This window comes from Scyliorhinus canicula, chromosome 11 (assembly GCF_902713615.1).
Source record: "Scyliorhinus canicula chromosome 11, sScyCan1.1, whole genome shotgun sequence".
Classification (NCBI taxonomy): domain Eukaryota; kingdom Metazoa; phylum Chordata; class Chondrichthyes; order Carcharhiniformes; family Scyliorhinidae; genus Scyliorhinus; species Scyliorhinus canicula.
The window spans coordinates 147,901,310-147,926,993 of NC_052156.1; the positions used below are offsets into that span (position 1 = coordinate 147,901,310).

At 45.6% G+C, this 25,684-nt stretch overlaps 1 protein-coding gene across 7 annotated transcripts in view; it reads right to left on the bottom strand.

Moving 5' to 3' along the window:
* Nucleotides 1-1,474: 1,474 nt before the first annotated feature.
* Nucleotides 1,475-25,684, bottom strand: part of zgc:77752 (uncharacterized protein LOC393862 homolog) — a 44,121-nt gene continuing 19,911 nt past the window's right edge. For all 7 annotated transcript variants that reach the window (XM_038811695.1, XM_038811694.1, XM_038811693.1 and 4 more), the window contains 7 exons: nt 24,024-24,637; nt 20,253-20,486; nt 10,030-10,173; nt 7,555-7,656; nt 6,253-6,333; nt 4,121-4,231; nt 1,475-2,434 (listed from right to left, as the gene is read on the bottom strand). In XM_038811695.1, coding sequence (XP_038667623.1) covers nt 2,285-2,434; nt 4,121-4,231; nt 6,253-6,333; nt 7,555-7,656; nt 10,030-10,173; nt 20,253-20,486; nt 24,024-24,637 — 1,436 coding nt within the window. In that variant the 3' untranslated portion in view covers nt 1,475-2,284. The remainder of the gene's footprint in view (nt 2,435-4,120; nt 4,232-6,252; nt 6,334-7,554; nt 7,657-10,029; nt 10,174-20,252; nt 20,487-24,023; nt 24,638-25,684) is intronic.

A 25,684-nucleotide genomic window follows, 5' to 3' on the forward strand; every position in this document is an offset into this window, starting at 1 on the left:
TCAGTGACATGGCGGGATTTATAAAATTGGAAAAGGTCAAATTTGCCCTGAGAGGATCAATACAAGGGTTCTATAAACGATGGCAGCCTTGTCTGGACTTCCTGGCTCAGAGATAGGTAACTTGGTCAATAGCAGCAGCGACCCGGGAGGCGGGGGGAGGGGGGGGGTGCATTATTGTAGTGTTTATTCTGTAACTTTATAGTGTGTTAATTTGCGTTGTTGTTAAAATGCTGGGTTGTTCATGGAGATGGGGCGAATGTATATGATTGTTAATATTATTGTTATTTTCGGTATTTTACTAAGGTGCGTCAATGTTGTATAAAATCAAAATTTTTCAATAAAAATTATTTTTTAAAAAAAGGATGGGCAACAAATGCTGGCCTAGCCAGTGATTCTCACATCCCACAAATTCATTACATTTTTAAAAACCATGACCTTAAATCAGGTTGTAATGTAATTTTCGTACCCGACTCTCAGTAAGGAGGAGTAGTGTGTCAAGATATCTGCCATCCACACTGAAATAGGTCACCAGCAGTAACCTCAGGGCAGGGTGAAGACAGCTTGGTCAGTGGCTGTCTAGCTAACAGTCACCAATGTGCCTTGCTCCTTCCAGGCTTGAGCAGGCGATATTTGCAACCTCTCCCAGCTTGCCATCCATTGCTGCATTAGGGAGGTCACTGGGGTTCTGTATTCTAAGAGTGCTGAATACATTTCACTCCCTCTTGCCAGAGAGAAGCATGTAGCTTTGCGAGGAATGCAGGTTTCCCTGGGGTTGCAAGGTCTCATTGCAGGTGCCACACATCAGAACAAAGTACTACCTTCATCAGAAGCATTGGGGTGCACGTTAATTGAAATCCCTGCATTGTTTTCGAGGGTTGTCACATTTTGCCCTCATTCTGTTTAGATTAATTGAGATCATCCCCCAAGGTAGCATAGCTTCTTTGTTATTTTTATGTCAAAAAGATAAGTTTTATTGTTTAAACAAAATGAGTCTAATCATAAAACATGCTGAGTAAGTTCACAGTACAAACAATCCAAACCAGGCTATTCCTCACCTAATAGCAATTCAGTTGGTCACTGGAGTGACTGAAGAATTAGGTATCTGAAATATGAATATCTGATCCAGATGGTGGATACTATTTCTCTGAATTGATAGGATGTGAGCAATCCGGGTGTAGGTACACGTATAGTGATGTTAGGAAGGGACACTCATGGGGCCCATTCATTAACCCAGGTTGCCCATCACTGTTAGACGTTGTGGGTTTGGAAGATGCTGAAGAATAAAGCTTGACAAGTTGTTGCAATGCTACTTGTAGATTGGGTAGTTTGGGAGGGTAGGTACACCCTCAGGTTACGCTATTGTGGAAGTAGATATTGGCCGTAAACATACAACACTCAGCCAACCTAAGGAAGTGACCGATGAAACTGAATCCAAGAAGACCACTGTGGGAAAAACTGAATTCTGAACCACAGATTTTCTATTTATACAACATGGTAAGATTACCCACTGAATAACTGTGGGAAACCACTGTTTATTCAAGATAAGGATTATCTGAACTGGCTCCAGTCACTGTGGATGTGAGGCAGCGACAGAATACATTCAAACTCAAATAGATTGTTACAGATGATCTATGTCATTAAAGATTCAGCACATACACAGGTACAATGATATAAGAACTGTTTATACTGTTACACACTCAACATTTCCTCAAGAACATCAGTAAGCGAACAACCAGGAACTTGGTCTCTCTCCCATTACTTCAAGGCAGGCACAGCACTACTTAGATAGAGAGTTAAAGTTACCTTTTTGTTGTCCCAAGTTCAGAAAAGCAATATTCCCCCTTTTTCACGTAACCACAGGCTGTATCCTCAGTATTGCTTCCATGGTCTAAGCTATCTTAATCCCTCCCTGCATCACACAGTGGGGAATGTTTGATGGATTCCACATCCCATATTATAAATGGGTGTTACCCATACTACTGGATGTGACTATTCCCTCCTTAATGTCAACCCAGAATTCAGAGTCAATTTAGAGCAACAAAGTCATAATGAACGAATGAGAGTCCTTCCTTCTCTGAGCCTATCGTCAGCTGTGACTTGGGGGCACAAGCTGACCCCTGCCTCAGGGGGTTAACTGTCTCAGTTCAGTCAACGTCTATCCCTAGCTAGTCCTATCCACCTTCTGTCCCCGTCCACCATACACTCTAAAGAAATTCCAAATACCGCCGTTACATATGGCAGTAATCGGCCAAAGTTATGGAGGTCCAAACCAGAGAATTTTATTTTATTTGCTCTTCCCATGTGAGGATATCTTCACCACTGTTGTTGTTTTCACCACACCTTTGTTGAAGAGGTAATGTGAGCGTTTTTCCCTGATGATCATTTTCAGTTTGTGAGAGAAAACAGCAAAATTCATCGCGTCTTCTTTGTAGCCCTGTAACAATAAGGCAAAAATCAACAACATATATAGTTTCCTTCCGATTAAGGAAGGAGGTCAAGCAAAGTTTCATGCCTCATAATGAAGGATAAAAGGCGAAAGATCAAACGTCAACAGAAGGAACCAAGTGAAAGGTCAAGAGTCATAGTGAGGGGAAGCAGGTAAAGGGTAAAGACCCACAATGATGGATACCAGGTGAAAGACTAGAGATCTGGTGAAGGACACTGGGGAAAGGCCCATAGGGGTGTGTGCACTACATGTGGTGAATGAGATTCATACGGCATTATAGTTACCAATGTCACTCTGTTCCAAGTATATATATGTATCAATATTGTAAGTGAAGTTGCACTACCTGACCACCAGGGGGAGTAGCTCTGGGAGTACTCGAGAGTTTGTACTGGGCTCCCCCCTTGGCTCCGTCCAGAACTCCTCCCCCTGGAGCTGCTGTATAAAGATCCGTGCCACATAGTCAGCCAGCCAGTTCACCGAAAGTTCAACGGCTAACAGGCTGGCTCTGTTGTAAGTATATTAAAACCGCTATTCTAATCCTACAAGCACGTGTCCGTAGAATTGATGGTTCCATCACTACAGTAAGAGTAAAAGAGTGAAATCAGGAATTGGGATTGTAAACGCCTTCAGCTTGAAAGAGGAAGGCAAATTGGAGGAATTACATTTTGCTGAAGGTTTAGGCAAGTCTGAGGTGGAGTGGGAAAAATTGATTTTAAAAAGGAGGCAGTTTCATGTGGGATGAGGCATTTGGAGCTTAGAAAACTGTCTAAGGAGGTGGCGAGAACCATAAGAGAGGGAGTTTCAGACAAATCAGTTTTTCTTCCATTCTTTGCAGTAGCTTGACAGAAGCGGATCCCTATTTATAACTTGCCTAATAGCATCTTTCACTATAGTCGCTATTGTCATGTGGGAAAACATGGCGGCTAATTTGGGCACAGCAAGGTCACACTACTTACAATGGAATGGATTGCCAGATTACCTGCTTTAGTCATGTTGCTTTAGGATAACTAATGGCCAGGACACGAGGGACAATTCTCCTGCTCTTTGAAATGGTGCCACGGGGCTTTTACCAGCACTTAAGAGGGCAGACAGGTCCTATCCAAAAGATGGAACTGCTGATAGTACAGCACTCCCTCAGTTTGGCACTGAAGTACCCGGGTTTATAGGCTCAGGTCTCTGGAGTTGGACTTAAACCTTTGATCTAGAGTCTTACCCTGAATCAAAGCTGGCAGCTTCAATGGAATCGATAAAGTCTTTGATAAACTTGGGTTTATAAGATGTATATATATATATGTGTACGTGCATTCCTTTTTTAAAAATAAATTTAGTGTACCCAATTAAGGGACAATTTAGATTGGCCAATCCACCTACCCTGCATATCTTTGGGTTGTGGGGGTGAAACCCACACAAACACGGGGAGAATGTGCACACGGACAGTGACCCAGAGCCAGGATTGAACCTGGGACCTCGGCGCCGTGAGGCAGCGGTGCTAACCACTGTGCCATCGTGCTGCCCGTATGTGCATTCCTATATGTATGTGTGTGCCCCATGCATGTGTGTGTTCATACGTGTTTGTAAATCTAAGTACGTGAATGTGAGGAGAAAGGTCGAAGGTGTACCACACTCTGGCTCCCAGTCTTTACCTGACCTGTGATGCTTATTGAAAGTGCCTACCTGGGTTAGTGCTTGGATCAGTCGGTGGATTATGGAATCTTCCAGTGCAGAGGGCATGCCAGTGAGTTTACTGATAAAATCCAAGATGCAGTTGATTGTCTCTTCCTGACACTGAAAGACAAAGGGACAAAGGTTAGGGAAATGTGGAGAATCATTTTGTGATGTGGGAATGGATAGTGACTCAGGTATAAAAATATATCTGATCACAAAGGGCCCAAACCACATGCAGGCTGAGATTCATTCATTCCCACAGGTCTTCCAATGTATCTGAGAGTTCACACATTGCTTTATGAGAAGTGCAACCTCTGTTTCCCCTATGTTTGGTATAATAACTCATAAGGAAGCTGTTGTTAATGAAGGTGAATTTATCTACATATTTACACGAGTCTGCTTAATGCAGCATTTCTCCCAGTGCAATTCTAGCTGGGAGGGTTTGTTCTGTCAGGCCCTGAGCTGGGCCTGATTTGATATCTTGCTCCTAACGAGCCCCAGGTGGTTGGCCTCTTCCCCCTACCTAGGGAGCTCGTATTCCACAAGTCCCACGGGGAGATCAATGCTTGTTTACCCATGGTCCTCGTGGGGGTTATAACATCTGGGAACCCCCAACAGAAGAGTGGTTGGATTGAGGGCAAGCTCTCCAATCATGGGGATCTCTAGGCCTCGGCCTACAAGGGACTGGAAGCTAGCTGAGAGACCAAGATATACTGACAGGCTTTGAGCCTCCAATCCCAGTGTGTGGTCTGCTGACAGGGGAAGAGAAGGGGTTACCAGTGCCTTGGTGTAAAACCCCAGGAAACTGCAAGGTATTTACAAATTCTGTTTAATGGAGGACATCAATTGCCACCGCCCTCTGCTTGCTAGTTATGGTGTCCCTGTGGTGAATGTAACTCCGTAATTCACACTATTGTATATACATGAGACCATGCATTTGTAAGCGCAGTTGTGTTGCCCGACCACTAGGGGGAGTAGCGCTGGGAATGCTTAGGAGTTTGTACAGGGCTCCACCCTTGGCTCCGCCCACGACTCCTCCCCCTGGACTGCTGTATAACTACCAATGCTCAGAGCCAGTCGTTCAGTTCATTGAGAGTTCAACGCGGAACAGGTTGGCTCTGTTGTAGGTAGATTAAAACCACTGTTCATATCTTAAAGCACGCGCCTAGTGAATTGATGGTTCCATCAGTCCCATTCAGCTTCTACTGGTAGGGGGTGCCCAACATAGGCCCCTCTGACCCAACATTATGATATACCCACCTATGCACTTTTACACACATTCACAAATACACATTAATATGCACACTGTAACACACAAACACACATTAAGACACACTAATATGTACACACAGAGGCTTATACATTTAGACACATAACTCCTGATGGCTGAACTGCAGCTAATTAACACTCTGTAGAGCATTAAATGCTTAAAGGTGGGCCTCCACTCCCATCTGGAGAGGAAATCCCACTGTTGGAAATACATTGAATCCCACTGAACAAAATGCTGGCAGCTCAGGATGGAAGTTAGTCCGGGAGTGTCTAGGCAGAGCCAGAGGAGGAGGGCTTCTCAGCAGGTGGTAAAGACCGGGGCAGATGGTTCACCTGCAGAGGGTGGGGGAGGACCAAGGGGTTGCCCCACTTGGGAAAAGAGACCCGTGAGGGAGTTCTGCCACTACACCCTCTCCCGCCCAAGGCTCGAACAGGCTAACCTGCTAGGCGTCCCATTCCCCACTCTGTTGACCTCCACCCACTGCCCTAAAACTTGCAGCCAGGCTGGAAATTACCATTCAGTGACCATTAATTAATCACTTAGACTAGGCCTCAATTGTGTGCCCCAGGCTTTGCCTGCCCCCTTGTAAAATCACAAACACGTTACGGGCGGGTGGGTAGGCAGCAGCAAGGGCACTGTGCCCTCTAAGTGGAGGAACCGTAAAAGTTTACCCACTAAGAGTACCATACTCTCACTACACTAACATATATGCAGAGTAATACATACTAGCCCACATATACATACGAGCACACACGTACTAAATATGGACACCTACACAAATATACGAACACAAACCCTCACATGTGTATACATGATATATTGTACACACTACACTATTCTCAGACAACGCCTGGTGCGTAGGAGAACTCACCTTTTCAAGATTCCAAGGGGTCCCTTTCGCTGTGGGCTTAGACAGCAGAGTCACTACATCTTCTGATCCGAGGACTGGCTCCTACAGGGAGGAATGAAGAGGGTCAATCAGCAGCTGATCCAGAGATTCAACACTGTTGTTTCCCATCATGTGCCCTGGACCTCCAATTTTCTCAATTCTCCAAAAACAAGCAGACTGTTGTCAGGTGTACAGCCCTGGGCTCTATGTTAGCTCACTAGAGTGAGCAGTCTTTTTGTCTACGGACTTGATTCTGTCCACAAGCCCAACAGGAGTTCCAGCAAGTGGCCAAGGCCTGTGACACAGGCACATTCCTTCTCTGCAGAGCCAGAGGTACTGAGGCCATTCATAACTCCTTCCATCACTTCACAATGTCCTCCAAGGGAAATTATGAAATTATGCTGATTTTTAACATACCACAGCAGGGAAAGATTCATGTGTACATGACCTGGGTGGAGTTGTGGTTATATTACTGGACTAGTGACCCAGAAATGTAATAATCCAGAAAAGTTGAGTCCACTGTGATAGATTCAAAAACCAGGATGTGAAAAGCTGGGATCAGCAGAAATGAAATGGAAGTTGTTGGATTGTTGTAAAAAAACACCAAGTTCTGTAATGTACTTTAGGAAGGAAACCTGAGGGCAGCACGGTGGCACAGTGGTTAGCATTGCTGCCTACGGCGCTGAGGACCTGGGTTTGAATCCCGGCCCTGGGTCACTGTCCTGTGTGGAGTTTGCGCATTCTCCCCGTGTCTGTGTGGATTCCACCCCCACAACCCAAAGATGTGCAGGTTAGGTGGATTGGCCACGCTAAATTGCCCCTTAATTGGAAAAAATAATTGGGAACTCTAAATTTATAACAAAAAGAAAAAACAAAAAAGGAAGGAAACCTGCCATTGTACCCCATCTGGGCTAATATATGACTCCAGATCCACAGCAAATTGTTGATTCTCAATTGCCCTCTAAAAAGTCTACCAAACCAATTGGTGTATCAAACCTTTAACTATGATCCAAGAAGGTCCACCACTCCCTTCTCAGGGTAATTAGGGATGGACAACAAATGCCAGCCATTGCAGCAATGCCCATAGCCAGAGAATGAATTAAAAGCATTGGGAGTTCCTTCATGACCATCAGTCTTAAAATGGGGGCAAACGCTTGGGGCTTTTGCCACTGGCTGTGGGAGCCTGTAACTGAAACCAATGTAATATATATAGTCCCATGATTTACCTGCCTCAGACCTACTGCATTTATACATTATGTCCTGTTCAGACAGAATAATTTTTACCTTGAGGTGTTCCAGCCAGCTCCACATCAACGTGCTGAGAATCCTGGGATCTTCCTCCGTAGCCAGGCGGCCCCAGGCCCCCTCGTTCTCATTTAGCTCCACCTCCAGGGGAAGGAGAAAGAACAGAGATCTGTTAAAGGTGCAATATCAATCAGTGGAAGACAGGCTAGTGCTGGGGATAGAGACAGACAGAGGGGTAAAGAGATCAGAGAGAGAGAAAGCAAGATGGGAAGCGATTGAGGCAGAAAAATGGAGAGACAGACATCGAGAGAGGGAGAGACGCACAAATCAAAAGAAGGAGCGATAAACAGAGAAAGACAGATAGATTCTAGAGATGAGAGAAAACAGTGAGAGACAGGTAAACAGAAAGAGATGGACAAGGAGTCAGAGAGATGAAGACAGAGAGGCAGGTAGACAGAGAGAAAGAGATAGAAAGAAGCACAGATAAAGAGGGACAGATACCAAGAGAGGCATTAAAGAGACAAAGGGAGAGCTAAAATTAGACAGGGTGCGATAGAGAGACAGAAAGGAAAAGCGATAGAAACAAATTGTGAGAGGGACAGAGATAGAGGGAAATCAGAGAGGTAAAGAGAGAGACACACATTAAAGAGAGATAGATACACATAGAGAGAGGGAGAGATAGATAGAGGATGAGAGGACAGAGTGAGAAACAGAAATAGCGAGATGGATAAAGAGTCAGAATGAAAGAAAATGAAACAGACAGAGAGAAAAAGACTGACAGAGACAGGAAGAAAAAGACAATATGTAGGCAGGAGATGAATACCACAGATTTTGTAATTCATTCTGTAGATGCCAGCATCTACTCTCAAATGTCCAAAGCATTTATTTGCAGCCATGTGTAGTCCCTGCAGTAATGATGGAAACATGACAGCTAGCGCACTGTAAGTTCCCTAAATAACACCAGGGATAAGTGATCGATTTGTTTTTAACCAGGTGATAAAGGGATACATATTGACCAGGACAATATGGAGAAGTGCCCAGCTCTTCTAAATAACAACATGAGATATTTTAGATCCACCTTAGAGAGTAGACAGGGCTTTGAGATCATAAGCGCATAATAGTCAGCGATAAATCCAACAGGCAATTCAGGCAAAACTTCTTTACCTTGAAAGTGATTAGAATTTGATACTTGCTATGTGGAGCTTTTGAGATGAATAACATAGATGGATTTAAGCTAGATAAATCTGTTAGGAAGAAACAAGTAAAAGTGGGGGCCTCACGGTAGCATGGTGGTTAGCATCAATGCTTCACAGCTCCAGGGTCCCAGGTTCGATTCCCGGCTGGGTCACTGTCTGTGTGGAGTCTGCACGTCCTCCCCGTGTGTGCGTGGGTTTCCTCCGGGTGCTCCGGTTTCCTCCCACAGTCCAAAGATGTGCGGGTTAGGTGGATTGGCCATGCTAAATTGCCCGTAGTGTAAGGTTAATGGGGGGATTGTTGGGTTATGGGTCTACGGGTTACGTGGGTTTAAGTAGGGTGATCATTGTTCGGCACAACATTGAGGGCTGAAGGGCCTGTTCTGTGCTGTACTGTTCTATGTTCTATGTAAAATACTGGTTGAGTTAAATGCAGTAGGATGGGAAGAGGCTCGAGTGGAACATTAACACTGGCATAGAATAGTTGGGCTGAATGGTCTGTTTCAGTGCTATAAACATTCTATAATTCTACGTAACCAGGTTAAGGAGGTTGGTCAGGGCAGCACGGTGGCCTAGTGGTTAGCACAACCGCCTCACAGCGCTGAGGGCCCAGGTTCGATCCCGGCTCTGGGTCACTGTCCGTGTGGAGTTTGCACGTTCTCCCCATGTCTGCGTGGCTTTCTCCCCCACAACCCAAAAATGTGCAGAGTAGGTAGATTGGCCACGCTAAATTGCCCCTTAATTAGAAAAAATAATTGGGTAATCGAAATATTTTTTTAAAAAGGAGGTTGGTCAGACTGAATTCAACTGTTTGCTCGGTCATTATCACGCAGCTCATTCTCAAGGTAATCATATTACCAGGATTAGAACTACTCCTGTGGGAGGGGATGTGGATACTTTCTAAGCATTACTTGCATTACAGGCGAACCTGCTTCACAGCAAGGTGAACATCTAATGGGACACAGATGGAAGAATAAATTGGGTGGGGAATGGGATGGGCAGTCCATGGAGATTGCTAAAAGATACTCTGGTCCCTCTGGTTCACTTTCTACCATCCTGATTGCCGCATGATTCGATATTGGAGCTGTTGGCAATAACCAATCTCTATCTTTCTACAACAGACGAAGACACAAGGGAAGCCACAGTAATCAAGAACTTTGGGAACCATAGATGCAAAATCCTCCTACAGCTATCACATGCTAGATCTCAAATTACTCAAATACTCGATCGCAAAATACCATTTTCTGAAAGAAATCAAATTAATTTTGACTTTGGATGAATCAACAGTCCCAGAGCAGGGAACATCCATGTGACTCCTTACCTTCCAAAGACGGACTTTCACCAACAAGTTGCTCTCCACTGGCGGTGTCTCTGACATTGCCTTGGCAACCAATTCCAGGAGGGGCCCATGTTTTTCTGATTTTCTGCCCGACTCTTTTACGGAGTGGCTCCAATGGGCTTTGGCCTAAAGAATACAAACAGGAATAAAATAACAGAGAATAAGACAATAAGCAGTGCGATTGGTTTGTGACCTGACGTCCAATCAGCTCCCAGACCCATCACTATTGTCTAAGCTTAGGGCCTGGCACTCCAGGCTGGTGTCCACTTGCCCTCCTGCATTATTCAATAATGTTCCAACACCCTGAGCTGGTGTGCGGTCAATTCTAGCCCCACATACCCCAGTGCCACAATACAAGTGAATTAACTAATAATTTGTATAAAAATACCCCAAATCTTTGGCCCTTGGCTGTCTAACAATTACAGTCACCAGATGTATAAGTTTAAACACAATTACTGTTTATTTATAACTAAAACAAAGACGAAATATACAGTAAACACAGCTGCTTAATGTTGAGCTGATACCTGACTCCCCTTTAACTGTGCTCGACCCACACACACACACACAAACAAACAAACATAGAAGGGTGGAAAGGGTTAAAAATAATCAGGATTAAGGTCAAAAAATGAGAGTCCTTGTTTCAGATGATGAGTTCTTTAATGCACTCCCTTCACAGTATGAGTGTGGTTTAAGGTCTGATCTCTCTGATCTTTGGGGGCAGCATGGTAGCACATGTGGCTAACACTGTGGCTTCACAGCGCCAGGGTCCCAGGTTCAATTCCTCGCTGGGTCACTGTCTGTACGGAGTCTGCACGTTCTCTCCGAGTCTGCGTGGGTTTCCTCCGGGTGCTCTGGTTTCCTCCCACAGTCCAAAGATGTGCAGGTTAGGTGGATTGGTCATGATAAATTGCTCTTAGTGTCCAAAAAAAGGTTAGATTGGGTTATGGGGATAGGGTGGAAGTGAGGGCTTAAGTGGGACAGTGCAGACTCGATGGGCCGAATGGCCTCCTTCTGCACTGTATGTTCTATATATCTATGTACAGCCTGTAATGATCTTCCTTGCAGTTAACAACAACTTACAGCTTTTCCTGGAGAGGCGCCTTGGCTTCACATTAGACCCTGCTTTTAGTTCATGGCTTATTTCCAGGTCTCTTTCTTTCTTGAGATGCTTTATTTCTTATCAAGCCAAGCCTTCAACTCAAGATTTGACTTTGGGGTTCTGCAGTTCCAAGGGAATAATGCTCAGACTTGCTGAAAAGAGTGAGAGAACTCTTACACTGGCCCTCTGGAGAGGATTAATCCTCTCCATCAGCTGCCGCAACCAAAAGTGAAACTAACTCTGGCCTTGTGACTCTGAAAACATTCCAGAGAAATAATATCCAATCACTGCCTGTTGCCAGGCAGAGCACAGCTTTTTGGGCCAATTCGTTGGCTACCAGCCAGGTTAATCAAAGTGAGTCACTGATGCCTTCCAGATTCTCCCTGCTTGAATCAATGGTATGCACCATTGCTTCTGCTTGAGTTAAAGATACAGGCTGCATTAAAGTCAGAGGTCCATTACACATCCATGGGATCAAAATGATAATAATAAAAATAAAAGAAAGGGGAAATAAGGGAATAAACAGAAAACATAAGGGCGGCAATGTGGCGCAGTGGTCAATACTGCTGCCACACGGCGCCAAAGACCTGGGTTCGATCCCGATCCTGGGTCACTGTCAGTGTGGAATTTGCACATTCTCCCCGTGTCTGCGTGGGTCTCACCCCCACAACCCAAAGATTTACAGGGTAGGTGGCTTGGCCATGCTAAATTGCCCTTTAATTGGAAAATTAATTGGTACTCTAATTTTTTTTTAAAACCGAAACAAACAAGCAGGACCGTTACAATAACCTGATGAAGCATCACTTTACACTTGGATTGAGGCATATGTGGGGCCACTCCCAAGTTCTGACCCTCATTACGATCCATTCCCAATGTGTCATTCCCAGATAGCAGAAATGCTTCTTAGGCATGACAGCTGGGAAATATCAGGGAATAACTGAGAAATGTAGGTGGATGTGGAAGATGACCAGGTATCATTTTGAAGCACGTTCTCCCCAGTGACTCTCCAAAATTCATCCCTCAGCTCCAACCAAGTTTAGTAACTAACTAAACAATTTATTCTAAGGAATAAACTATGGGCAGAGTATAGTAAATGTGCTACCGAATACTTCGCCTCCAGCCCCAAGCTGGCTGGGAAAACCTATGCTCAGCTCCAGGGTTTGCATTCTCCAGCCCGATTGGCCAATCACGTCCCAAGAACCCCCCCCCCCAAAAAAAAACCTCACCCCCCCTCCCTTAAAGGAGCTCGCTACTACATCCCTCATCCCTGAGGTTCCTTATTACCATATTCAAACAAAAGTTAAACCATTTATAATCAAGCAACAATAAACAAGTTCTTTAACAGAGTCCATCTTAAACTCAGCTTGACAGGGGACTTTCTCTTCTGCTGGGAGAAACGTAGTTCATCAGGTGGTGTCTCCACAGCAGAGGTAGCTTCATTTTACTTTCAACTTGTAACTGCATCTGTGCTTCTTATTTCTCCAGTTCCCACAGGAACACTACTTGGCCCTTCCTCAGGTTGACTTACTTCTTTGCTTCATTCACAATAACATTACTGGCAGGTATAATCAGAGCAGACTGCCTCACCAGTTCTCTATGTGACTCCCTTCATCTCAAATGGTCTGAACCCTTTTTTGGATTTATCTTGAGCGTCCACCTCCTCTGACACCAGCCTCGTTCTGGCCACGACAACATCTGGGACCCAACGCAGGCCAGTCCCAAAATCTTCTACATGTACGAGATCATTTACTTTGAATTCCACTCAATTTTGTTGAGTCATTGATTCTTCTTTTCAAAACTGTGTTTTGCTTCCACCTTCAAGGCCAAATTGGGAAACATCAGGTCCAACCAAGTCTTCGTACGCCTACCCATTAGCAACTCGGCAGCAGTTACGCCAATGGTCACGTGTGGTGTCATCCTATTGAAAATGCGGAAATACACCAATTTTGTCTGCAGGAATGCTGGTGGTTGCTTTTTTATGGTTGCTTTTTCTTGGTTGCCCGGCCCCATCAGCAAGTCTATTCAATGAGGAGTGGCAAGGAGTTGGACGTATATGTTTAATCCCATTGGGTGGCATAAAACATTGGAACTCCTCGCTGGTAAATGCTGTTGCATTTTCTGAAACCAACACCTCCAGTCACCCCCCGGGCGGCAAAGCCTTGTCTTAACTTTTCCACTGTTGCAAAAAAGTCATGGACGTCATTTCATAAATATCCAGCCACTTTGAGTGCGCGTCCACTATAAGTGGGAACCTTGTACCTGTGGATGGGCCTATAAAGTTCACATTAAGTCTCACCTATGGCAGACCAGGCAATTCCCAAGGGTGCAACTGGGCAGCGGATTGTAACTTTTGTTGCATCTGGCATTGGTCACACTGCTTAACCATGGTCTCTATCCCAGGCCACCAAACATAGCCAACATTTTTATCTTCGATACACCTGTGTAATTCATCAAGCAACAACTTCCTGCCAAACATTGGGGCAATCACCCTCGCTCCCCACAGAAGGACGCCATCTTCACAGCTCACTTTATCCTTCCTTGTTTGAAAAAGTTAGCCATTCTATCGTAACTCCAGACAGTGTCTTTTACTTTGGATAATATTGGATCTCTGAGTCCAGTATTCGACCTGCTGCACAGATACAGGAGATGTATTGAGAAAATTCAAGCCTCAGATAATTTCTTGTGGCATGAGGGCGGTGTACTTTCTGGCAATGGGAGGCAGCTTAAGGTGCCTGCATTTGATACATGTGTCCCTGGCCAGTGTTGGAAGGTGTACTCATAGGCGGGCAACAATAAAGCCCAACGTTGCAGACTCTATCGGAGAAACTGCCTTATCTTCTCGAAACAATCCTGCGAAGGGTTTATGATCAATGCTTACGGTAAAATGCTGGCTTTCAACATACTGGTGGAATTTTTAAATCCCAAAAATGACAGCTAAACCCTCTTTCTCAATCTTGAGTATATGTTAGGGTTCTTGAAGTGTATCCATTGGGCCTTTCTGACTCATCATTCATGTTATCTGACAGAACAGCTCCGATTCCCTAAGGAGATGTATCAGAAGTCAGTATGATTTCTTTAGAAGGATTGAAGTGGACTAAAAGGCAGGTTGACTGTAAGACTTGCTTCAGTTGTCTGAAGGCTTCCTTTCGCTGCACCTTCCAGCCCCATCTTGGGTGTTTTTTTCAATAATGCATGTACAGGTGCCAGGATCATGGCCAAGTTTGGAATCTCTGATAGTAATTTACTATTCCGGGGCAGCTCGGTGGCACAGTGGCTAGCACTGCTGTCTCACTGCGCCAGGACTCGGGTTTGATCCCGACCCCGGATCACTGTCCGTGTGGAGTTTGCACATTCTCCCCATGTTTGCGTGGGTCTCATCTCCACGCCGATAGGACACTTCATAAGTCTTGGCCAAATCTCTTATAGCTCTGCACTCTCTGAGGCTCTGCATTTCATTGCTCACCAAACCTTGCACCCTCATCCTTGGCACTGCTCCCGCCAGCAGCTTCCCTCCAAACTTGGTGGACCTCCTTGCCTTGCAGGCCTTGAAGCTCCTTTCTGCACTTTCCATGGCAAGAACAATTTCTAGAGCCTTCTTTAAGGCTATTCTGCCTCTGCCAGCAGTTTTTTCTGTATGGCAGTATTATTTACCCCGCACACTAGACAGTCTCGCAACATATCATTTAGAGCAGGCCCAAATTCACAATGTTCAGCTGTTTTCCCTGATCTCACCATGAAAGCTGCTATTGCTTCCCCAGGGATTCTTACTGTTGAGTTGAACTTATAGCTCAGCAACATTATCAAGGGTTTCGGGTGAATAGGGTTATCGGGGGTGGGGAGGTGGGTCTGGGAAAGTCCAGCTCCTTATTAAATTATAGGTTTGGGCACCACAAGCTGTTAGAAATGTTACCCTCTTCTCCATTTCCCCCTCCCTGTTTTGTTTGCTTTGAAAAGATATTCCAAGCGTCCAACGTATTGAACCCAATCTTCCGAATTAAGATCAAAGGGCTCTAATTTTCTGAATGGGGCATTGTTGTAACCTACCGAGTCTTGAATGGACCTTCAATGACTTACACTCCAGGTCCGCTCTGTCTTTCTTTGTGGCAATTTGAAGGCACTCCCATTGATCCCAGTTGCCAATGCAATAATTTAAGGATGGGTGACCACCAAGTTAGTAACTGAACAAAACAATTTATTATAAAGGAATAAACTATGTACAGAGTATAAGGAATGTGCTATCAAATACTTCAACTCCAGTCCCAGACTGGCTGGGGTAACCCGCGCTCAGCTCCAGGATTCGTGCTCTCTGGACTGATTGGCCAATCAGGTCACATGACCCCCCCCCCCCCCCCAATAACAGGCTCGTTCCTACACTGATGATCAGGCTATTGTTGGGATTTTGCTCTATGCAAGTTGGCTGCCATGGTTCCTACATTAGTACACTTGAAGAAAATAACTCAATGGCTTTGGGGCCCCCTGAGGTCTGAAAAGTAAACCTAAGTCCTTTATTTTTTCTTTAAGATCAGAGCTCAACCAGAAATCAGTAGATCAATGGATCACCCAATGAGTATCTGAGGCCCAGGTTTGATCCTTGGTCTGTGCTAGTCCTAGTTGATGGTAGCTGAGGCTAAAGTAAGGGAGGTGCAATGAGGCTCTATCTAAGTGGATAGAATCCACCCATTCGCTCCCCTGTGGCATTTACCACAGATGTCACATTCCTGTGCAGGTGTCAAGTGAAGACAGAATTGGGAACATCTGTGCTCTCCCTGAGCAATAATTATGCAGCAGCTTTCACAACTTCAGGACACACCAAATTTCTTCACAGCCGATGAAGTCAGTTCGAAGTGTACAATGTAGGAAATACAGCAGCCAATATTCCAACATAAGGACCCTCAGACAGCAGGCAATAGGGTAAATGATTGAATAATCAGTGCTAGTTATGTTGGTTGACAGATGAATATTAGCCATGACATCAGGAAGAACTCTCTTGTATATCTTTAAAAACTGCCATCGATCTTTCATATCCACTGGAGGAGGCAAACATCTTGACCCTTCATCTGAAAAAGGCCATCCTTGTTGAATAACTCTGCTTCCGAACTGATTAAACAGTTGAATGAAGCAGAAGCAGGTGGCTGGTGAGAGATAAATTTTCATAAACCAATATTAATAGGGACATGAATAAACTTGCAGCATGGTAAATAATTAGCAATTGCAGTTCAACACAGATAAATTACATTCTGGTTGGAAGAATAGGGAGGTCACTTATCATGAGGGAGGTGCAAATCTAGGCGGGGTCGAGGAACAAAGGATTCTCAGAGTGGAAATAGATCAATCACTAAAAGCCACAGGTTAATGAGGTCACAAAACACAAGCCAAGTATTAAGCCGTCTTTGTAGAGGGATGGAACTGGACAGGAGGGAAGTAATGTGACACATATAATGTTCCTTGGTGAGTACAGCATGCAGTTCTGATGAAAAAGATTTTAACACTGGAGAGGTTGCAGAGGTTCACAAGGGCATGGTTGCACAGTGGTTAGCACTGTGGCTTCACAGCGCCAGGGTCCCAGGTTAGATTCCCGGCTTGGGTCACTGTCTGTGCGGAGTCTGCACGTTCTCCCTATGTCTGCGTGGGTTTCCTCCGGGAGCTCCAGTTTCCTCCCACAAGCCCCAAAAGACGTGCAGTTAGGTAATTTGAACATTCTGAATTCTCCCTCCGCGTACCCGAACAGGCGCCGGAATGTGGCGACTAGGGGCTTTTCACAGTAACTTCATTGCAGTGTTAACTTGTGACAATAAAGATTTTTTTTAAAATGCATGGTTTTACATTATCAGGAAAGGATGAACTGGCTGGATATCATTTCTCTCCAAAAAAAAGGCAGAAGGATAACAAAATACAGATCTTGGAAGGCAGTGGCATAGTGGTATTGTCACTGGATTAGTAATCCAGAGACCCAGGGTAATGCTCTGGGGACCTGGGTTCAAATTCCACCACAGCCGATTGTAAAATTTGTATTAAAAAAAAATCTGGCATTAAAATGTCTAATGATCAGCATTAAAACGTCCAATGATCTCCATGAAACTATTGCTGATTGTCATAAAAACCCATCTGGTTCATCTATCTGTCCTTAGGGAAGGAAAACTGCCACCCTCACCTCGTCTGACCTACTGTGGCGCTAACAATTATACTCAAAGCCGAGAGACTAGTACAATAGAGGCTTTATTGCTGTACGATGTTGTCCCTCCATCCGCAACTGTAGACTGAGGGTCTGAGCAGCTCTCATACATATTTATACACAAGCTCCCTGTGGGCGGAGCTAGCCGGCAGGGGCTGACCGGAGGAACCTGTATTACAGGTACAGGCATACATCCCCCTACTGCAGTACACATAACTACAGTGGTTATCTCACCACACCTACATGTGATTCCGGATCCACAGCAATGTGGTTGACTCTTAAATGCGTTCAATTCGACTTCCAGTGACAGCGGGCAGGAGGCAGCCGCACACTGGAGGGCTCCCGCTCGGGAAAAGGAATTTTGGGGTTTTAACGCCCGGTCCTGGGGGCGACGGAGGCTGAAAAAGCTGTAAGGAGGCACAGGGAGGAGAAATGTCCAAGTTTGAGGAAAAAACGGCCGTGTAAAGGGGGGGTTAATGAAAGTCCGCCGGTGAGTGGAAAAGTCAACACAGGAACTGTAAGGAAAGCGGAGGCTGAAGCACCAGGGGAGGCCGCATCGCTCAGGGCAGAAGAAATAACCAAGGTGATGGCTGTGGAACTTGAAAAACAGTTCACAAAGCACATGGAAGCGATGAAGAAGGAGATGGGGGAGGTATTGAAAGTGCTGGTGGAGGAGGCGATTGCCCCGGTGAGGGCGGCGGTATTGAGCGCAGCGGCGGAGGTGCGGGAGCAAGGTGAGACACTGAAGGAAGTGGAATTGGCATTATCGCAGCACAGTGATCAACTCCCTTCGATGGGGATGGAGTTGCGGAAGGTGATAGAGACCAACAAAGGTCTGCGAGCCAAAATGGAAGATCTGGAAAACAGATCCAGGCAGCAGAATCTGGGGATCGTGGGTCTGCCCGAAGGGGTGGAAGGCCTGAGGCCGACGGAGTATTTTGCCACGATGTTGGCAAAGCTATTGGGGGAGGGGGACGATCCCTCTCGATGTGAACTGGATCGGGCTCATCAGTCGTAGAGGCCTATACCAAAGGAGAGTGAGCCGCCAAGAGTAGCAACTGTGTTTACGTAGGTGAAGGAGAAAGTCCTGTGCTGGGCAAAGCAGAAGCGGCTGGTGCAGTGGACTGGAGCTGGTATACGCGTATACCAAGACTTCTCAGTGGAGTTGGCGAGGAGGTGGGCTGCCTTCAGCCGGGTGAAGAAGGCACTGTACAACAGCAATGTGCAGTGCGGCATAGTGTATCCAGCTAAGTTGAGCGTGACGTACAAATCCAAGCACTTTTATTTTGGGATGGCGGAAGCGGCGGAGGAGTTTACGAAGGTAGAAGGACTGTGGAAGAATTGAGAAATGGGAATGAGAGCGGGTCGTGTGCCGGTGGAGCCTCATGTAACTTTATTTTTTCACTGCGTGTTGGTGTATGCACTAAATGAGTTGATGCTGTATATTTGGACAAGGGAAGAGTTGGAACTTTCATTTGCAATGATGATTCTTTGGGGCTTGGGTGTGTATGCTGGGGTTGTGTCCTAAAGGGGATTTCTTGGATTTCCTGGGACCGGGCAAGGGGCAAGGAGACCCGGGCGGGGGCCTCCACGCTGGCCGGTTTATGTCAGGAGTCAGTGAACGGGAGTGAGGTGGGGGGAGGGGCTGCAGCCACCGGAGCCTGGTAGAACAGGTTACGGGGAGTCTAGCCGGGGTGAAAAGTTGGGGGAAGGTACAGAGTTTGGGGAGAGGGGTTTACAAGAGGAAGTGGAGGGGAGAAGTCTGGGAGGGGGTGGGGTGTCTCCAATTCATGGGTATCATTCACGGTACTCTTTCGGGGATCGGATGACGTTGAATATTAGGGGGGGTTGAGGGGGTGGAATATATACGTCAATGGTGACCATAGGTGATTCCAGATTCCTTTTTCCTTTTTTTCCTGCTTGGGAGGTTTTGTTTTATTTGATGCGTACATTGTCAGGTGCGCCGTTGTTTGGGGGTTGGTGGGAGGATGGGATCGTTGTTGTTAATAAGGGGATTGACATTGTATTCGTTACCGTTTACTGTTTGTTGGTGGGGTGTAAATTCTGAAGAAAATGTGAAAATGGAGAATAAAAATATATTTTTTTTAAATGCGTTCAATTCAAGGGCAAATAGAGATAGGCATTAGATGCTGCCACAGCCAGCGATGACCACTTCCCTGAATAACAAAATCTTCAAAATTATGAAAGATAGAAAGCATAGAGGGAGAATATTTCCACTTGTGAGGAAGAGCATTACTACAGGGAATCAATGCAAGATTGTCAGTGAAAACCAAATAGGGAATTCAGAAGGAAACATGTTCCAAAGATCGGTGAGAATGTGGTTGAACCAAATAGTATAGATCTTATAATCATAATCTTTATTATCACAAGTAGGTTACATTAACACTGCAATTAAGTTACTGTGAAAAGCCCCTAGTTGCCACATTCCGGCGCCTGTTCGGGTACACAGAGGGAGAATTCAGAATGTCCAATTCACCTAACAGCACGTCTTTCGGGACTTTGTGGGAGGAAACCGGAGCACCCGGAGGAAACCCACGCAGACACGGGGAGAACGTGCAGACTCCGCACAGACAGTGACCCAAGCCGGGAATCAAACCAGGGATACCGGCGCTGTGAAGCAACAGTGCTAACCACTGTGCCCTGCATTGCTGGACAAGAATATGAGGGAATTAGTGGAGATTAGAGTGTTATGGTGATAGATTTAGATGAGGAAAGATGTGAGGAAACGCCGAGTGAAATGAAAACACCAGCACGAACAAGTTGGTCCGAATGGCCTGTGAGTGTGCAGAAAAGTTTATATAATCCTATGTTAACAAAATTAAAGTTGATAATGGAAAGAGGGGAGTAGCAAAATGAGTTTGTGGTGTGGGATTGACTTTGACCACTACACATTCACTTAATACCAGTCCATACCTTCCTCTCAGCTGCAGGCACAAAGCTGGTATTGGTCAGCAGGGAGTTTCTTTGCCTTGTGAGCTTGAGTCCTGCTTCCTCGTCAGTCTGCGCCAGACCCCTGCTTCTCACAAAGTTCTCCATCCCTTCACAGCTGATGGAACGTTTCACTGGATTGCTCGGACCAACGAGGCCAAACTTTGAAACTGCAGCTCGACACTGACCCACTGGCAAAGGTCGCTGACCACTGGCACCCTTAAAGGAGAATTTAACCACAGGTTCAGTCACTCAGCATATTTGGGTTGGTGGGACTGGGTGCATTAAATTGTTTACAGCTTCCATCAATCCCTGCTCTGTGCCAATGTTAAACTGAACTTCCAGAAAATGGATGTAACTATCAGCTTCCTAAAGGGTGACTGCTGCAATCCTTGGCCAAATTCAAAGATCAAGAATTATTTTAAATAAGATGCAACACTAGCTGTGCCATTTTGAAAACATCAAGGCTATGACTGACACAGAATGAGAAAAGACCACTCAGTCTAGCAACACCAATCATGCCAGTGCATATATACCACTCTACCCGATCACATACTCAACCCACACATACCGCTCTACCTGATCAGACTCTACCCACACATATACCACTCTACCTGATCACATACTCGACCCACACATATACCACTCTACCTGATCACATACTCGACCCACACATATACCACTCTACCTGATCAGACTCTACCCACACATATACCACTCTACCTGATCACATACTCGACCCACACATATACCACTCTACCTGATCACATACTCGACCCACACATATACCACTCTACCTGATCACACTCTACCCACACATATACCACTCTACCTGATCACATACTCGACCCACACATATGCCACTCTACCCGATCACATACTCGACCCACACATATACCGCTCTACCTGATCACAAACTCTACCCATGCATACACCACCCCACACATATACCACTCTACCCGATCACATACTCAACCCACACATATACCGCTCTACCTGATCAGACTCTACCCACACATATACCACTCTACCCGATCGAATACTCGACCCACACATACCGCTCTACCTGATCAGACTCTACCCACACATATACCACTCTACCTGATTACATACTCGACCCACACATATACCACTCTACCTGATCACAAACTCTACCCATGCATACACCACCCCACACATATACCACTCTACCCGATCACATACTCAACCCACACATATACCGCTCTACCTGATCAGACTCTACCCACACATATACCACTCTACCTGATCAGACTCTACCCACACATATACCACTCTACCTGATCACAAACTCTACCCACGCATACACCACCCCACATATATACCACTCTACCCAATTACATACTCGACCCACACATATACCGCTCTACCTGATCACACTCTACCCACACATATACCACTCTACCTGATCACAAACTCTACCCACACATACACCACCCCACACATATACCACTCTACCTGATCACAAACTCTACCCAGGCATATACCATTCTACCCACACAGACTCTACCCACACAAATACCACTCTACCCGATCACATACTCGACCCACACATATACCGCTCTACCTGATCAGACTCTACCCACACATATACCACTCTACCTGATCACAAACTCTACCCACGCATACACCACCCCACACATATACCACTCAACCCGATCACATACTCGACCCACACATATACCGCTCTACCTGATCACACTCTACCCACACATATACCACTCTACCTGATCACAAACTCTACCCACACATACACCACCCCACACATATACCATTCTACCTGATCACAAACTCTACCCACATATACACCACCCCACCCCACACATATCCCACTCTACCCGATCACATACTCTACCCACACATATACCGCTCTACCTGATCACACTCTACCCACACATATACCACTCTACCCGATCACAAACTCTACCCACACATATACCACTCTACCTGATCACAAACTCTACCCACACATACACCACCCCACACATATACCACTCTACCTGATCACAAACTCTACCCAGGCATATACCATTCTACCCACACATATACCACTCCATCCGATCACATACTCTACCCAGGCATGTACCACTCTACCTGATCACATACTCTACCCAGGCATATACCACGCTACCTGATCACAAACACTACCCACACATATACCGCTCTACCTGATCACACTCTACACACACACATACCGCTCTACCTGATCACACTCTACACACACATATACCACTCTACCCGATCACATACTCGACCCACACATATACCGCTCTACCTGATCAGACTCTACCCACACATATACCACTCTACCTGATCACAAACTCTACCCACGCATACATCACCCCACACATATTCCACTCTACCTGATTACAAACCCTACCCACACATATACCATTCTACCCGATCACATACTCTACCCAGGCATGTACCACTCTACCTGATCACAAACTCTACCCCGGCATGTACCATTCTACCCACACAGACTCTACTCACACATATACCACTCTACCTGATCACATACTCTACCCAGGCATATACCACTCTACCAGATCACAAACTATACCCAGGCATATACCACCCTACCTGATCACATACTCTACCCAGGCATATACCGCTCTACCAGATCACAAACTATACCCACACATATACCACTCCACCTGATCACATACTCTACCCACACATATACCACTCCACCTGATCACATACTCTACCCACACATATACCACTCTACCTGATCACATACTCTACCCAGGCATATACCACTCTACCTGATCACATACTCTACCCAGGCATATACCACCCTACCAGATCACAAACTATACCCACACATATACCACTCTACCTGATCACATACTCTACCCAGGCATATACCACTCTACCAGATCACAAACTCTACCCACACATACACCACCCCACACATATACCACTCTACCTGATCACAAACTCTACCCGGCATATACCACTCAACCTGATCACAAATGCTACCCCGGCATATACCACTCTACCCACACAGGCTCTACCCACACATATATCACTCTACCTGATCACAAACTCTACCCGGCATGAATCACTCTACCTGATCACAAACTCTACCCACATATATATCACTCTACCTGATCACAAACTCTACCCAGGCATGTACCATTGTACATGATCACAAATTCTACCCCGGCATATACCATTCTACCCACACGGACTCTACCCACACATATACCACTCTACCTGATCACATTCTACCCATACATATACCACTCTGATTACAAACTCTACCCAGTCATGTAACACTCTACCGGATCACAAACTCTCACCAGGCATATACCATTCTACCCACATAGACTCTACCCACACATATACCACTCTACCCACACAGACTCTATCCACTCATTTACCACTCTACCTGATCAGACTCTATCTACACATTTACCACTCTACCTGATCACATACTCTACCCACACTTATACCACTCTACTTGATCACAGACTCTACCCACACATTCGATCTCCTGCCATAGCTCATGCACACTCTACCCGGTCATGTATGCTACCCACACATTTATTCTTCTTAGTGCGGCAGATCCTGTATGTGACAAAATTCTATAAATGAACCCCCCTCCCTTCCTCCACCCAAACCATTTAATCAGGTTCTAGCCTGCTGTTCACTCACAGGTACTCTCATTGCTACTATGGGTCCCAGATTGCAGTCAACTCCTGACAGTGATCTGGCCATGTCTCAGATTACCTGTGTTCCATGTCGGTGAGTGATTCCAGAGAGGCTGGAGTCGCTGTGGGTCCGTAATAATCTTGGCATTTTGAAGGGTTGGATCTTTGTGCCTCCAATCGGTAAAGTAGCCGGTTCAAACAAGCCTGCCGCACAGGCGGAAGGCCTCAGTGCATTATCGGGGTCTTCTGGCTCCTGGTTTGCCAGGAGAAATTCAGGTGAGGTAACAAAGGAAGCAATGGTCTCTCTGATGTGAAGGGTCATTGTCCGATTGCTCACCTCCCTTTGCATCTCCACCTGCACCGTGATGGAGTCCTCTTTGTCAAATGCTGCCTGCAGAAGTTTTTTGCAGACAAAATCCACAATTTTGGGCACATGCTTGAGATGCCGTGCTTCGTATCCATGCAGGAGGTGCCGCTGCCTGTGGAGGTACTGCTGCAAGGTAACAGGTTGGGCATGCAAGCTGACATCCGTGAAAACCGTCCTGTGAGAGTCCACAAACTGGGCAAAGTCAAAAACCAAGTTAATCTGAGTGCGTGTCTGGATGGAGCAGGGGCGTTTGATCCGGACAAAATGTACGGCTTCACTGGGGCTGACCCGCGTGGCGTAAACTAGATAACAGGCGATCAGGACTCCTAAGAATAAGGAAATGGATGGTGAATTCCTCTTACTTTGGGTTCATTAATTGTGCTCAGTGAAGTGAGGGTTAAAATAACAATTCACATTTAAATAGTACCTTTCACGTAGCCAAATGCCCTTGGGCACTTCACAGGTGCAATTATGAAACCGGGTTTGACACCAAGTCACATAAGGTGATATTATTTAGAAGAAGGAACAAAAACCTGGTCAAAGAGGAAGCTTTTAAGGAGAGTTTTGAAGGAGGGGATGTGAAGAGGTTGGAGAGAAAATTTGGGAACTCATGGCCAAGACAGCTGAGTGATGGAAATCGGAGATGAAGAATTGCACATGTTTGAACTCACTGAATGCTTGTCTTTTCTCTTTACAGATGCTGAATAAGCCAAAGTATTTCCAGAGATTTGCTCCTTTTAAGTCCGTCTTGTTCTGAGTTAAGTGCAGCCATATGTTCATGGGAAAAGTTAACTATCGTTGTCAACTACTGGACTGAAACTGCTTCGCACTCATCCCTACATCTCCTGCACTATCCAACTGGTTAGCACTTCAAAAGAACCCCATTTGTTAAACACTTTGAGCAGTTTTCTGCTCCACGCTACAGAGGGTATGTTGAAACAATGGACAAGGTGGAGCGTACAGTTTCACTGGCACACTGCCTGGTATGAGGAAACACATAGAAAACATTGAAAAATTGGAGCTGTTTGTCTTTGAACAGAAGGGACTATATGGGGTGATTTGGTGGAGGTGTGAGGGCAGGTAGAAACAGACTTTTGATTGAAGGGTCCTACATCGAAACATACCGAGAAAATAGGAGTAGGCCATTCGGCCCTTTGAGCCTGCTCTGCCATTCATTATGATCATAGCTGATCATCAAATTCAATACCTTGATCCTTCCTTCCTCCCATATCCCTTGATCCTTTGAGCTCCAAGAGCCATATCTAATTGCGTATTGAAATCACATACTGTTTTGGCCTCAACTACTTTCTGCGGCAGTGAATTCCACAGATTCCCCACGCTCTGGGTGAAGACATTTCTCCTCACCTCAGTCC